Genomic DNA, 16,974 nt, shown 5'->3' on the forward strand with positions numbered 1-16,974 from the left:
TTAAAGGGCTATTACAATTAGTGCAAACAAATTGCAACAACTAAAGAAAGACCAGCTTTGACTGTTTTAACAATGAGAAATCAGGGGCTAAAGAGATGATCCAGAACTCATGAATGGTTGCTTCTCTTGCAGAGGACCTGATTCAGTTCCTATTACACATGCTAGGTGGCTCACAACCACCTGTAATTTCATTTCTACAGTATTTGACACCTTTTTCTATTTCCACAGGCACCTACAATCATGTGTACATACCCACACACAGATACACATACATACACATAATTAAAAAACATACAATAAATCTTAAAAAATGAGAAATTAGTTTTTAGAAACTTGATTCTTCTGGAAGGCTTCTCTGAAGAAAAATTGCCTGATCAGAAATAGTATACACACACACATACACACACTCACACACACTCACACACACACACACACACAACACACACACATACACACACACACACCACACACACACCACACACATATACACCCATATACACACTCACACACACACCATACACACATACACACACACTTACACACCACACACACACACACACACACACACACACACACACACACTATACTTTAGATTTGTTCTCACTCTTCCTCCCAGTCTCATATTTAAAGTTAGCCTAGAAAAGCTTCCAATGTTCTGCCAAAATGAAATGATATATGAAGTAAGGAGAGGCTTGCCATGAAAGTCTTAGATTGACATTCATATCTGTGTTTGATTTCTTACTTCGTCTTCATTATTTTATATGTGTATTTAGTTTCAGCAGACGGGATAAAAGCATAACACAGAAGGGCTGGGGAAAATGAGCCTCCAGCAAGTGTTCTAATTTCCTTTCTATTCCTCTGTGATAAAATACTCTGATCAAAGCAACTTTGGGGAGGAAAGGATTGATTTGGCTTACACTTCCAGGTCATGGTCCATAACTGAAGAAAGTCAGGGCAGGAAGTGAACCAGGAACTTGGAAACAGAAATCATAGAGGAACACTGCTCTCTGGCTCAGCCATAGACTCATTCTTAGCTAGTTTTGTTATATAACCCAGTTTCTCCTGTCTAGGAATGGCACTACCCAAGGTGGATTGGGCCCTCCTGTATCACTAATAGTCAAGACAATTCCCCACAGACACGTTGACAGGCTAATCTAATCTAAGCAATTCCTTAGGCTTTTCTCCCAGATGAAGGCAGGCTTGTCAAGTTGACAGTTAAATCTAACCAGGGTAGCAACAGATTCTTATCTCTCCTTCCTTTCATCTTCTCTTCTTCCCCCTTTCCCTTTATTTCTCTTCATTTGCTCTGCAGGCAGTTCTGGTGTGAATGTGCATCCAAGGAGACTTGAGTTGCTAGGCTGTTTGTTCTTTGCAAGGGTAGTACCAGTGTTCCCTGTCTTCATCTCTTTGTTCTGTTTGTTTGATCATGTTAACCACATGTGTCTCAGCATCTCTTAACTCTGGGTGCATTTATTTCAAGAAAGTGCCTTTCTCAGTTACTGGTTAGTCACATGGCAAAAGCCAAACACTTTTCACTTCAGCTGGTTCCTACCATCCCAGAGCACAGAAAATAAAAATTAGTGCCCAGGAGGAGACTATGGAAACACAAAGTCAACAAATCTCTGGGTCCTGAGACAATCCCAGAATAGAATGTTCCCTATGTACAGAAGAAATGTCACCAGACTTGGCATGGTAGAACCAAAAGTATGCTGAGATGGGAGTCAGGGGACCTGAGCTCTTTATGATCTTCGGAGTTCTTGTGTTCTATGAATTTTCTGAGTTAACAGGACCATATTCCACTTTAAAAAAATTATAGAGACAGATAGTAAAAGTAATTGAATATTTTGGCACTCTAGATTGAAAGGGTTTAATGACTACCACTGTAGCATTATTGTCTGTATCAAAGCTTCTTAAGCTTTTTTTCCACTCATGAACCATTTTTGTTCAACAAATTTTTAAATATAAACTCAGGAATATAGGTATTTAAGAGGAATACATATCAGACATCTACTGGTAATAAATAATGAATAACTTCATTTTAAGATAATTCCTTTGCATATGTAGAATTTAGCCATTCTCAAATGATTAAAGCAAAATTGTATATGAATGAGACAGTTAGTGCTTGAGTATTTTCTTAAATTTATTTTTTATTTTATGTGCATTCATGTTTTGCCTGCAAAAATGTCTGTGTGAGGATGCCAGATCTGCTGGACCTGGAGCTACAGACATCTGTGAGCTGCCATGTAGGTGCTGGGAATTGAACTCGGGTCCTCTGGAAGAGCAGCCAGTGCTCTTAACCACTGATTGGGCCATCTCTCCACCCCTATGCTTGAGTATTTTTTAGCATAAACAATTTAATCAGGACTGAATATCTGCTACCACAATATGTAAAGTGGCTTCAATGTTTTTCAGATTTGGTTGGTATTTTTATCTTGAAACAATCAATACTGAAAAGACCACTTGATAGAACCATGTATTAAAAAACAACAGGACTATATTTAGGGATATTTCAGAATTTTTTGGAAATTTTGTCCTAATCCCAAGTCAAAATACATTTAACAATTGTTTTATGAAACTCAAGTCAGCAACTCAAACAGCATTTTTCAAAATTAAACATTTTAATACAATACACACCACTTGAATACTTAAACACTAAGGAATAATAGCAGGAAAGTATTGAAGCCTTGCTTCCCATCATGAAACCATTATGCTTCTATAAAATCAGAAAGGGTTGTATGTCTAGTGAAAGCACATCAACAAAAATATGCAGTAATCTCAAATTGGATCCAAGGTACCCCAGGCACTGTTTACTTATGTTTCATGGTATGTGATATGTGCCATACAAAGCGTGCATGCTGTGTGCTTAGAACCAAGGCTGTGGTGAAGCCACCCCATGCAACACAGGTGAGTGCCATGAGAGACATCTCAGTTTCATTATGAGTTTGATTCTGAATTAGCTTTCAGTTGCTGTGTGTTCAGAAACCTTTTTCTACTGCCATAACCACCACAGTTACACAGCACATGGGGCCACAACCCATGATTTTAAAAGCTTTGCTCTACCAGGTGGTAGTGGTGGTGCATGCTTTGAATCCCAGCACTCGGGAGACAGAGGCAGGTGGAGCTCTTTGAGTTCAAGGCCAGCCTAGTCTATAGAGTGAGTTCCAGGACTGGCTCCATAGCTACTGAGAAACCCTGTCTCAAAGAATCAGGGGAAAAAAAAAAAAAAAAAAAAAAAAAAAAGCTTTGCTCTATTCAATACACCTGGCTCTTATGTATTGAATAGTTAATGTAGGATTTTACCTGGAGTATCTCAGTTAACACCACTGAGTGTATGTATTAATATCCCCACGTTAAAGAAGAAGTAGATACTCAAAGAGATGATGTGAGGAAAACCCAAATGCATTTTATTTCAGGCCCCACACTCTGTCCCTTGTTCCTCTGTTTGCTTGACTGGTGAACTTGTCACAGTTTCCCAAGAACAAATCCAACAGCTGCCCTGTTTGGGGAAGACATGGTTGGCCAACCATCTCACGCTGCTTCTTTTGTCCCTCATCTTTCTTAGGCCACCTCGAGATCTAGACTCCAAGGCTTGCATTTCTATTGGAAATCAGGTGAGAAAAGTCATGTGGTAGTGATTGACACTTTGACCTCTTTGTCCATATGGCAGCCTGTCAGGGGATGGTCTGAAGGAGGTTTGGAATTTCAAGGGAGCTGACTTTTGTTATTTTGAATTGTGAATTGCAATCAAGTGATTGTGGTCCCCGTGGAAGGCAATTGAGGGGAATAGATGGCTCTCTTGGGGCGGGGGTGTTTATCAAAGCCACACAGGTGCGTTGCGAAGGAGCTGCAGTATAGATAGCTTCAAAGCGACAGTTTGAAAGCGAATTGGGTGGAGTGGGGTCTCATGCTGGGGATGAGCAAGGTCTTTACCAGGGGACCTTAACACTTCCTGGTGTTCCTTGCTTTGAGTGGCACCTTGACTTGTGTCCGACTCTCATTCCAAGGACACCAAAAGAAACCATTTAGAGGGTAGCATAGTCATGCCCTGCTGAGTTTTCACGTTCCATTTTTGTGACTACTTTTCCTCCTTGCAGAACTTTGAGGTGAAGGCGGATGACCTGGAGCCCATAGTGGAGCTGGGGCGAGGTGCGTACGGTGTGGTGGAGAAGATGCGGCACGTGCCCAGCGGGCAGATCATGGCGGTGAAGGTAGAGTTGAAGTTCCGGGAAATGGTGTGCGTCTTCCGTGTATGCACGTGCCCATCTCAACTGTGAGCTGGCTCTTTTCACAGAGGCAAAATGCCCCACAATAGGATAAAAAAGAAGCACTCTTTGTAGGAATCAGTATTTCCCTTGAACTTTGAGGAAGGTCCTCTGCTAGCCTGTATCGTATCTGCTTCCTATTTATTTGCTAAGTCTTCCCTGTCCCCCATTTTTATTTTTTAAAGAATTTGTGTGTGTGTGTGTGTGTGTGTGTGTGTGTGTGTGTGTGTGTGTGCGCACGCGCACGTCTATGTCTATGTCTGTACACATGGGTGTGGGTGCCCTTGGAAGCTAGACGAGGGTGTCATGCCCCTTAGAGGTAGAATTATAGGTAGTTGTTAGCTACCTGATTTGGGTTTGAGACCTGAACTTTGGTCTTATACAAGCACAGTACATGTTCTTAACCACTGAACCCTCTTTCTAGTTCCTACGACCATGTAACTAATTACACTTAAAGTAATTAATTAATTAAAACCTCATCTAATACCAACCCAAATTAAGATTTCCTTGATTATCTAGAAGTATTGTTATTCTATTGTTGTTGTTTTTTATCAAATCAGATGCTAAACAAAAGCCTCATTAATTACATATAATGTTGTTTCTAAAAGAACTGCCCTTGAAAATCAAGAAACAAAAGCTGAGAAATAAATGTCTGTGTTTGTGGGGAAAGAAGGGTAAAAAGTACCTAGTGTCAATTCCTTGGATGTTGAGCTATGGGCAGTTTGGAATCAGCCAGCATGTCTTAAGTAGATTCTAAGTCCTCTAGAGGTGAGGCGATTTTAGAATATACAAAGATATATGTCCAAATGGCAGCATTTTCTTTTAGAGATACAATCATCTGTGGCTTTTATTATTCAAATTTGTTCCAGAATGAATTTCCTAAGGGTTCCTGTCTCAGGGTTTCTGTTGCTATGAAGAGACACCATGACCTTGGCAACTCTTATAGATGAAAGCATTTAATTGGAGCCGGAGAGGTTCTGACCATTTTCATCATGGTGGGACATGGTGGTGTGCATGCAGATATGATGTTGGAGAGGGCAATAAGAGTTCTATGTCTTATGCAGGCTACAGGAAGTGAAGTGTGACACTGGGTGGTATCTTGAGCATATATGAGACCTCAAAGCCCGCCTCCACAGTGACACACTTTCTCCACCAAGACCACACCTGTTCCAACAAGGCAACAGTGCCACTCCCTTTGGGTGTCATTTTCTTTCAAACCACCACAGTACTCTAAGGTTGACTATAGCTGTGGTACTTCAACATTTTCCAAAAGTGAGAATTTTCACCATTTTTCCAATTTTTTGAAAGATTTATTTTTTCTGTGTATGTATGTGTGTGTGCCTGCCTGCATGTATGTGCACCGTGTGTGTGCAGTGCCTAGAGAGGCCATAAGAGGGATTAGAGTTACAGAAAGTTTGAGCTGCCATGTGGGTGCTGGGAACCAAATCTGACTCTTCTGCAAGAGAGCAAGTGCTCTTAACTGCTGAGCTGTCTTGCCGTACTCAGCTGTTTTTCTTTTTCTAAAACCTTGGGATCACAGATAAGTTAGAAAGTAATCAATGCTATTGCCTTTTGCATTGAATTGACATAAACATTGCTTTTGCAGCTTTGGAGTGCTTTCTCACATAATATGCCTCTGCTCTGAAATATACCATGTGTTTGCTTCTAAGCAAGGGCTGGTCAGGAAATCAAATGGTCAACCATCTTCATTATTTTTTAAGTAGCTAATTCTTGGGATGCTGTGGGCCAGGTTTCTGCTAACAGGGTAAAGTTTGATTCTGATGTTAGGATAGGGCTCTGGTGAGTTCTGTCTTTTCAGCTGACTCTTCCTCAGAGGAGTAACCATACATTTCCTATGCATTCCCATTTAGCGGATCCGGGCCACAGTTAATAGCCAGGAGCAGAAACGGCTACTGATGGATCTGGATGTTTCCATGAGGACAGTGGATTGTCCATTTACTGTTACCTTCTATGGTGCACTCTTTCGGGAGGTAGGTGATCCTTCAGTTCAATGTTCAAGGAGATCAGCAACTTCAGAGTCTCTGATCTCATCATAGTCTCCCAGCAGACTGGGCTGTTCTTTGGAGATAATTTTGTTTGCTTTTAAATGATTTTAAAATCTTGAGAAACATCCCTTTCTTTTGAAAAGAAATAGCCCATCAGAAAAACATTGTTGGTTATTTCTTCTTTTTCCCCCTTCCCTCCTCATTGATAATCCCCGAATTATTCGTCTCCAGGGCGATGTGTGGATATGCATGGAGCTCATGGATACGTCACTAGATAAATTCTACAAACAAGTTATTGATAAAGGCCAAACAATTCCAGAGGATATCTTAGGGAAGATAGCAGTTTCTGTGAGTATATCACGAACCCCAAGGGCAATGGGAGAAGTTCAGGATTTGTGTCTTTGCCTAATAAGCACCATCAAACTGTTAGATCTGTTATCTCAACAGATTCTGTTGGGTACTGAGGATGTTGGTAGGAGACTAAACCAATGCTTTTCTTCCCAGTCTCTGTGTAGTACATGCAGCCATTGACCTGGTTTGGTAAACCATGCCAAATACCTCTATGTTAGTTCTGTTTCTTTGGCTATGAAAAAAAAAAAAACCTGACAAAAGCAACCTAAGGGGGGCTGGAGAGATGGCTCAGAGGTTAAGAGCACCGACTGCTCTTCCAGAGGTCCTGAGTTCAATTCCCAGCAACCACATGGTGGCTCACAACCATCGTGATGAGATCTGATGCCCTCTTCTGATGTGCAGATATACATGGAAGCAGAATATTGTATACATAATAAATAAATAAAAGTTTTTTTTAAAAAAAGCAACCTAAGGGAGAAAAGATTGATTTAGCTCACAATTCCAGGCTACAGGACATCACTGCAGAGAAGGCAAGGCATCAAGAACTTGAAGCAGCTAGTCATATTACATCCACAGTCAAGGGCAGAGAACTAGGAGCTAATGCATTAATTTTGTTTTCTATATTTCTATGCAATCTTCTATCCAAACAATGGCACCATCCACAGTGGTCAGGCTCCTCTCACTTCAATGAATGCAGCCAAGACAGTCTTCCACAGACATACCCACAGGCCGACTTGATCTAGACAGTCTCTCCTCCAAGATGATTCTAGAATGTGTCAAGCTGACAATTAAAACTCACCATCATGGGCTCCAAGCCATGTGTTCACTATCTGTGATAACTGTTCCTATACCTGTACTCAGATATACTTTAGTTCAGCTCTCTCTTGTAGAGTTTTTCTAAACACTAAGGTGTAAAAGAAATTAGAAAACAAGGCGACCTTAATGGCTACCAAGGTTCAGGAAGGTGGAGAAAGAGAGATGAAAAGAAGCATCTCTGTTGTAAGATACAATCCTCCTTGGTGGGAGAAGTCCAATTAGGTAACTTCTGATTAGGGCTACTACTACTGTTTGAGAAAATCACCCATTCAGCAACTTGAAGCAGGAAGAGTTAGTAAAACCGAGAACACTGGGCATTCATTTAGCTTCTTTCCCATGATGGGGTTTATAAATCTCCTGTTTCCCTTGCAGATTGTAAAAGCATTAGAACATCTACACAGTAAGCTCTCTGTCATTCATCGAGGTAAGCATGTGTCGAGCCGTCTTGGCAGCTCCTTGGACTAAGTTCACTTCTTTTGCCTGGTGTCTCCTTTCCTCCCCGACTCTTCCCTGTGTGTAGGGGTGGGGTTGAGTTGGGGGAAAACTAAAGATCTTTCCTTTGGGCTTATAAAACCAATGTAAGTAGTTGTATTAATCTTCTGTTACTATGACAAAACACTTGACACAATTGGTTGATGGAGAAGAAAGGTTTATTTTGAGTCACAGATGGGAGGCTTCAGTCTGTAGTTAACTGACCTTGTTGCTCTTTGGCCAGTGGTGAGGCAGCGGTGCAAGACGGTGGGACCATGTTTCAGAGGAAGCTAGTTCACTTTATGGCCGGAGGCAAAAGGGAGACTATGATACCAGAATCCCATAATCCCCTTCAAGAGAAGTCCCCAGTGACCTAAAACATCCCTCCAAGCCTCACCTCTTAAGGATTTCAGCATCTCCCATACAGCCAAATTGAAGACTAAGCCTGTAGCACATTGGCTTTTGGAAGACATTTAAGATTCAGGCTGTAGGCCTTGGCCATTCTTTGTCTTGGCTGAGAATATAAAAACGAGTGAATTTTGTACTATACCTAAATTGAATAGAAATTCACCAAGGAGAGCTATGGGTGCATCATTGAAAATTTGAACAGACCCAAGGGGGGGGGGGATCCCAGCTTGTATTGTGCATCCTACAGCAGGAGTTGCTTACAGAGCATAGTCGCAGGACAAATCAGAACTGTATCTCCACAAGATCCCTAGATGCAGCTGCACACGTGTAGTGTAGAAATCTCCAGAACAAAGCAGAGCCTTTCCAGGCTGCAGGAAGTGGGAAAAAATTGTCTCTTTTTGCCTTCTCTTTACTGGCCTTCCTGTTATCTTTTTCTTTCATGCATGCATGTAGGTGTGTGTGTGTGTGTGTGTGTGTGTGTGTGTGTGTGTGTGTGTATCTTATGCACAAACATGTGTGGGTATGCTCAACCATGCATGAATGTAGAGGCCAGTGAAGGATGTCAGGTTCTTTCTCTGTCACTCACTGTCTTATTTCTTTGAGGCAGGGTCTCTCACTGAAGCAGCTAGCCAATCCCAGTGATCCCCCTGTCTCCTCTCAGAACTGGGTCACTGGTGGGCATGACCATGCCTAGCTTTTAAAGTGGGTTCTAGGAATTTGAACTCAGGTCCCTCATGTTTGCACAGTGTGTGCTTTTAGGTGTTGAGCCATCTCTGCAGCAGTGTTTGTTATTTCTTCATCCATCCACTCATCTAGTCTATTTACCCATCCATTTCTACCCATTTGTCTCATAATTCTTTTAAATTTTGTTTTTACCTAGGTGTATATGTGTGCTTACGCATGTGTGTGTCCCTGCCACATTAGTGCAGAGCCCACAAAGGTCAGAAGAGGGCATCGGATCCCCTGAAGCTGGAGTTAGAGACTGTTGTGAACTGCCTGATGTGGGTGCTGTGATCTGAACTTAGGTCCTCTAGAAGAGCAGTGAGCTCTCTAACCATTGATTGAGACATCTCTCAAACCTCTGAAGTCACTTTAAGTATAGATGTTTTTAATAACATGAAGAAGACCCAGGAGTTATCTAGGAAAATGTATTCTTTAAGAAAAAATTTAGGGAGCTAGAGAGATGGCTCAGTGGTTAAGAACACTGGCTGTTTTTGCAGAGGATCCAGGTTCAATTCCTAGCACCCACATGGTGACCCACAGCCATCTGTAACTCCAGTCCCAGGGGATCCAACACCCTCTTGTGCCTTCTGAGGATACAGCACTTACACACAGAGAGAGACATACTTAGAAAATAAATAAATTAAAAAATTCTATATAGGGATTCTCAATAAAGAGATGAGTAGAAAAACTTCAATAAACCATCCTGGAAACAGGAAAGTACCATATATGGAGGTAGTATAAGTAAAACAAAGAACTGATTATTGTTGGAAGGTTCTACTCAGGGACACCTTACAGTTTGTTGTTACAATAAATCTTTCCACCAAAAGCCACCTGAGCCCTACCATCATGTGGGCATTTCTGCCAGCTACCCTAGTTCTGCCTGCCGAGCTAGGGCCCCAAATAATACACAGAGACTTATATTAGGTACAAATGCTGCTTAGCCAATGACGCGGATTTCTCATCTGTTAGCTCAGTCTTAATTATCATAAATCTATATATTTTATAAGACTTAGCTTATTTAGGATGCCTTCCATTGGCATCCTCATCCCGGGATCACATGGTGACTCTGGAGGAAGAGAGAAGGGGCCCACTTCCTTCTTGCCCTTGTTTATATATGAGTCTCCCTGCAATGTCACTTCCTGTGGATCACCACTTCTTTACTACATTTCCCAGAATCCTCCTTGACTCCTAGTCCCGCCTGACTTGCTTTACCAAACAGTGCTTTATTTATCATCCAATAAGAGGAACACATACACAGAAGCCCTTCCCCCATCAGTTTGTAGATTAAGTGTGTTTTTGAGGAAGTTAGTAGAGGTGTTATGGGTACTAAGGGGTAGTTCTTAGCCTCTGTGAGTACATGATGTAAAATGTCCTGCATAGTATGCCTGCTATTGCTAGCATTAATTGGTAGCAGTAAAGCTGGAAATAGAGGAGAGTGGAATGTAAGGAGGAAGCAGGACTGTAGATAGGAACAAGCATTCAGACTATCTGTAGCTATGGAAGTCATTTGTCCTTTCTTTTCTTTAAAATATTGAAATATTCAATTTTTTTGTTAGTGCCTATACAAAGCTATGGAAGTAATAAAATGATATTGGTATGCCATCTAGTTTAAGAGAAAAATGATAATGGAATAGCTTAAAATTTTTTGTTTTATTTATTTTTTTTATGATGCAGGGTTTCCTATAGCTCAGGATGGTCTCAAACTTGCTATGTAGCTAAAAGATCCTCCCAGACCCCTGCCCTGGTCTCTAAAGTACTAGGATTGCATGCCCATGCTACCATGCCCAATTGAAGGACTAACTTTAGAATAAGCCTATTCTTTCTATTCTATGACTGTGCAAAGTGTCACAGGGGACAGAAGTTAATTGTTCTTTCCAATTCAACCATCTAGGGACAGCAATGTTTGGTTCATCTATTGAGAGCATGCCAATGGGTGGGTTATACCTTCCTACCCTGAATGGTTCAATTATCACCCTTTCTTCAGTGACCTGCTCATGTCTGGGCATGCCTGAGTTTATAACATTTTACACTATGGTGGCTGCTGATAAATCTCTTGCAGAAGTTTCAGTCAAAATGGGTTGCTGTGACCATACTTGTATCATTGTGTTGCTTTCTTCCTTTCTGCTCTTCAACCTCTTACTCTCACACTATGTATTCAAGAGAAGACTTTATTTTCTATGTGTATGTGTGTATACTGTGTGTGATATGTGTGTGTGTGTGTGTGTGTGTGTGTGTGTGTGTGTATGTGTATGTGTGTATGTGGGTGCTTTCATGCCACAGCTCACTTACGGAGGTCAGAGGGAAACCTTAGGTGTCGGTCCCTGTCTTCCATCTTATTTGAGACAGTATCTTGTTGTTCACCTTTCTGTACACCAGGCTAGCTAGCCCACACCTCTGGGTAGTCTCCTGTCTGTGTGTTCCTTCTCCCCACAAGGATGCTCAGGATTACACACACACACACACACACACACACACACACACACACACACACACACACACACAATGCACCAGGCTTTTTATATGGATGCTGAGTATTTGAACTCAGGTCACCATGCTTGGATGACAAATGCTTTTACCCACTGGGCCATCTCCACAGCCCTGATAGATTAGTTTGCTTGGGACATTTGGTTTGGCAATCATTTTATCTTTTTTTTTTTTTTTTTTTTTTTTTTAATTTCTTACTACGTGTATGGAGGTGATGAAATGATAAGATAAGCAGAGGACCAGATTTTTCCATTTGGTGTTTCATAACCTTGAAAGACATAGACAAAATGTGAAGAATTAAAAACCAAGTGGAGCCAGGTGTTGGTGGCGCACGCCTTTAATTCCAGCACTGGGGAGGCAGAGGCAAGCGGATCTCTGTGAGTTGGAGGCCAGCCTGGTCTCCAGAGCAAGTGCCAGGATAGACTCCAAAGCTACACAGAGAAACCCGGTCACCAAAAACAAAACAAAACAAAACAAAACAAAACACCAAGTGGAAAGGAACAAGCTGTATGTAGCTGTGAGTCAGGATTGGTGGTGATACTTGTGTTGGGCAGCTTGGCAAACATGGACGTGCAAGACAAGTGGAGAGTCTAGAGCCCTCTAGTGGTGGAGAAGTGAATTTGTCACTCTTGCTTTCAGATGTCAAGCCTTCTAATGTGCTCATTAATGCTCTGGGCCAAGTGAAGATGTGTGATTTTGGAATCAGCGGCTACCTGGTGGACTCTGTTGCTAAAACAATTGATGCGGGTTGCAAACCGTACATGGCTGTAAGTACAGCACCCAGAAGGGTGTGTGTAGGTTTGTGTGTGTGTGTCTGTATGTGCACATGCTGAGAAATGCACCTGTTTGCAAAACCAGGCCAGAACATAAGAAATGCATGGCTTTGAGGGAAGATTGAAATAAACCTCAGATTCAAGACATTCTGCACTGTGTCATCTTCTTAAAGGTCTTATGTCAGAAGTCATTTGTCATTTGCTCCAGATATTGTCTCCATCCTTTGAAGTTACTATAACAAGATACCACAAACTGGATACCTTACAGACCACAGGTAGTTTTTTATGAGTTTTCACTCTGGGAAGTCCGAGTTGAAGATACTGGAAGGTTCAGGCCGTGGTGAGAGCCTCCCCCTCTGGCTCATTTTGGCTCCTTGTGGGTCCTCACTTCTTGGAAGGAGCAGGGCATCTGTCTAAGACTTCTTTTAGGAGGGCATTAACCTTATCCATGGGGAATTCACCCACCCCAAATCCACAGTCATCTTACAAAGATACAACTTCCTATGATGATATCAGGAGAGATAAGGTTTAACATGTGCATTTTGGGATGACACAAACGTGCAAATCATAGCATATATATTATGTCTATCAAAATTAAGTCCAAGGAGCAAATTACTTGAAAATATATATAAGTAAAACACACTGCCGTACAGTTTTATACACTAACTTGCACTCGAGTATTAGCTTGATTGTTAAAGATGGAAGACTATGGATAACTGGCAGTTGTGGTTCTCACAGAACACCTTAGGGCATGCACATATTCACTGTCCACTAGCAAGATCTCAAGATCCTTTCAGTTGGAGGAACACGTTCATTTTGGAAACGGGCTCATGTTTGGGTTTGGAAGCTTCTTGTCCATGTTTGAGTGAAAGTCCCTAGGGTCTCTTGACATTAGGCAGTAGCTGGGAACTTCTGCAGGTTCTTTTTAGTGAGTTTTGAGCTGGTGATATTTTAACCAGGGATGGTCTTAATAGAGAATTTGAACATGTACCCTTATTCTTAAGGCAGTTCAAATTTGTTATGACGGATCTGGATTTATTGCCGCCTCTAAGAAAAGACCAATACAAAGAAGGGAAGCCCAGTGGAGACATTTCATAGCCAGTGATTGCCAGTCTTTTGGCACATTAACAGAGTCAAATAACTCACTTGGCAGCTGGTGCTGTCTCCACCCGAGTCTTTATTGAGCTACGTATGGCATCTCAATTGTCTTTCCATTTCTTAGCTGTCTGTCTTCTTTCCAGCCCGAACGAATAAACCCGGAGCTCAACCAGAAGGGGTACAGTGTGAAGTCTGACATTTGGAGTCTGGGCATCACCATGGTAACCTATGATCATCATTATGGACTATGAGGTTTTGAGCATGAAACTGAATAGGGTGGTCTTTGGGAATTCAGAAGCAAGTACCCTTGACACCACACTTGGGCACTGTTTCTTGTCTGAGACAGCAAAGTCATTTTTCCAGACTGACTGTTTGTGGTGAGGGACAGTGAAAACCCTTGAGTGAGATCTGATAGTCCAATTTTTTTTGTCTGTTACTAGTCATATGACCTTCAATAACTTGAATATTCTCACAGGCTATTTTTCTGATAGACTTGGGGTTAATAGGTTTCTTACAGTTTAGATTTAATGATTACAAGCAAGACAAGAAACTTAAGTTGCACAAAGAATGCTAATGTGTGTGGGGGCTTGATAGGCCAAAGGCACTAAGCTGTGTATTTTATTTTAATTTTTTTGAGAGCAGCTCTCATGTTTTCCAGGCTGGCTTCAAAATCTGTATGTAGCCCAGGATGACCTTGAGCTTCTGATCTTCCTCTCCTCACTCTCAAAGTGCTGGGATTGCAGGCACGTACCGCCATGCTTAGTTTGATGCCATTCTGGGGACTGAACTCTTGGATTCATGAATGCTATGCAAGCACTCTGCCAACCGGGTGACATCCCCAGCTTGGCACTGAACATTTTCATGGTGGAAGTTTTGGATGTTGAAATCAGATCTGTCCTAAGAACACACTAACAGATAGTGGACTTTCCCAAGCATGGTCCTGTGGCCGCACAGTCAGTGCCTTATCTGTTACCTCTGTGTACATTTTCAGTGTGTCTCTGAGGTCTGGAATTATCCACTGTGGTCCTGGCTCCTGCCCAGGACCAGCAGCTGATTATATCCAGTGACTTATTCCATGTCCCTGCCCAGAAAACATGTGATTCTGCAACATCAGAGTGGCCTTTACTCAAGTCCAAAAAAAGATCAGTCATTTGGTCCTGGGTAACTTTTTTTTTTTTTTTTTTTTCTAATTTTCCATTTCACTGAGGGACCTGTAGGTGGCAGCAGAAGCACAGTGTTGCCAAAGGCATAAGCATTCCTTTCTGGCCAGTTACTTGAAAAACTGGTTGCTTCCTGTCTTGAACTTTAATGCTCTTGGCTGATAAGTTTTTATTAAATAGCATTCTGGGTGTTATCAAGAGACTCGTTTATTTTGGTAGGCCTAAATAGCTGTCGCTGGTAAGATAATATTAAATAAATAGCACTCAGATTTTGAGAGAACAGGTTATTGGTTTATTTTACTTCCCTAATTATACTTGAGCTTCACCTCTACTCCTCCTAAAAAGAAACACAGCTGCTTCCTCAGAGCCCTTCTTAAATGGTTGCCTCCCTTGTTTCCCTCCTTTTAGATTGAGCTCGCCATCCTTCGGTTTCCTTACGATTCTTGGGGAACTCCCTTCCAGCAGCTAAAACAAGTGGTGGAAGAGCCATCCCCGCAGCTCCCAGCAGACAAGTTCTCCGCAGAGTTTGTTGACTTTACCTCACAGTGGTAAGAGGACCCACATCCCACAGATCTGTGGTAATGAAGACGAATCGTTCTCATGACTCTCCTCCATGGGGTCTGGTCCATCGCATACCCTCATTTCTGAGGCATCCATGAAGTATGTCCTCCATGCTGCAGAATGAGTCCTTGCTCCTGTTCCCAATTCCAGGCCCAGCAGGGAACTCGATTAAGCCAATGTTTATTTGATAGCATTATGACTGGATTGACAACACAAGGAATGGAGATATGCATGGGATATTTGGAGGATACAAATTAAGATGGCTCTGTGTGTGTGTGTGTGTGTGTGTGTGTGTGTGGTGTAGGATATAAATCCTGAGCGGAGGCCATGAGAGGCATTTCCCCAACTAAGGTGAGTCGGGGGGAAGGAAAGGCATTTCCATTAGAAGGATTGTACTGCATTTGTACATGGCCCATTAACTTTAGCTGTCATCTTCACACAACCTAGAGTCTCAGTGAGGGATAGTTTAGAACAGATTGACCTGTGGGGAATCTTCGAGGGGATTGTTTTGATTATGTTGATTCATGTGGGAAGAACCCAAAAGTGAAGGGTATCATTCCCTGGGTTTGGGTCCTGGACTATCCAAGGGAGAAAGGGAGCTAGCTATGTACTAGAAGCATGCATGCATTCATTTCTCTTTGTTCTGGACTGGGACTGTGATATGACAAGTTGTTTTAAATTCCCACTGCCTTGACTTCTTGCTGTGCTGAACTATCACCCAGAATTGTGAGCTAAAATGAACCTTTTCTCTCTTAAGTTGTTTTCTGTTGGGGGGGGCGCGTATTTTATTCCAGCAACAAAAATGAAACCAGCATCAATTTGATATTGATTGCAGACAAAGGCAGCAAGGCCTGGTGGAAAGCTAGGAGTGGGGAGTTGATGCAAAGATTTATTTGTGCTGAGATTGTGGGGCATTCAAGAATGTTTCTTGGATGTCTACAAGTCCTGCAGAACTTTGCCTTCTGTAAAACCCATGTTGACTGTGGATGAGCTTGCCCATGCAGGTATAATAGATAGTATTGGGGGTTTGGAAGCAAATCCAAAGAAAGCTGGAGCTCAAAGAGAGAAGGGAGTTACTAGTGTAGTCTAGGAGAATAAAAGAGGACATAGCATTTTCCATGTACTCTCATGATGTCTGATGTCTGTCTACGATGACCATGATGCTTAACATAACAGGATAGTAGTGGCAACTGCAGATGCTTCTGGGGGGAAAATGTCAAGGGTGCAAAGTGGAACCAAGTTAGTTTATATGGCTATTCTGTGAAAGCAGATGAGAACTAGGAGGAAGTGGGTGGGTAGAGCTGGCTGTGGTCCTAGCTGTGCTTCTTAGAGTTGCCACTGTGAACTGATCTAGACCTGGGAAGGCTACCTGAGGTACAGAGGATGCTGAAGCAACACTCCCTTGGCCATCTTGCTTCTTTGGAAGTGGTGTTTCAAATGCAGCTTTTACTGGAAAACATGATGAGACAGGGCAACTCTTGTTGCTTAAGGCCCTTTGGGCTGTCGCATGGTGCTCACCCCCTTGTCACTCCTCCTGGTGCTTTCCCCTAATGTTTTACAAGGCTACCATGGTGGTTTATTCTGAGTTTTCATTTTGGCTGAAAGACCAAAGAGAGCTGGACTACTGGACTCTAGGACAATGTTGTTGGGTGTCTTTAATAACAACACCCCCCACCCCCGTCTCCTGAAGGGTGTCCTGTTTTCCTTGAGTGATTGTGTGGGTGAGGTGATGTATCTGCCAGGTTGAAATTGGGTCATGGTTTTGCCTTTTAGAATCAAAAACTTTCCGGGTTTTGTTTTTATTTGTTTCACTTTTTCCCCCTTATCCTCAAGTGTTTAAAGGTCACATAGGAAAAGCCAT

General features: G+C 42.1%; 1 protein-coding gene across 1 annotated transcript in view; it reads left to right on the plus strand.

Annotated features, from left to right (window-relative positions):
• Positions 1–16,974, plus strand: part of LOC100771767 (dual specificity mitogen-activated protein kinase kinase 6) — a 68,351-nt gene that overhangs the window by 34,067 nt on the left and 17,310 nt on the right. Inside the window, exons 5-12 of the mRNA XM_027425788.2 lie at positions 3,563–3,611; positions 4,095–4,208; positions 6,134–6,253; positions 6,500–6,616; positions 7,808–7,859; positions 12,161–12,288; positions 13,536–13,613; positions 14,961–15,100. Coding sequence (XP_027281589.2) covers positions 3,563–3,611; positions 4,095–4,208; positions 6,134–6,253; positions 6,500–6,616; positions 7,808–7,859; positions 12,161–12,288; positions 13,536–13,613; positions 14,961–15,100 — 798 coding nt within the window. The remainder of the gene's footprint in view (positions 1–3,562; positions 3,612–4,094; positions 4,209–6,133; positions 6,254–6,499; positions 6,617–7,807; positions 7,860–12,160; positions 12,289–13,535; positions 13,614–14,960; positions 15,101–16,974) is intronic.

This window comes from Cricetulus griseus, chromosome 7, assembly GCF_003668045.3.
Source record: "Cricetulus griseus strain 17A/GY chromosome 7, alternate assembly CriGri-PICRH-1.0, whole genome shotgun sequence".
NCBI classification, from domain to species: Eukaryota; Metazoa; Chordata; class Mammalia; order Rodentia; family Cricetidae; genus Cricetulus; species Cricetulus griseus.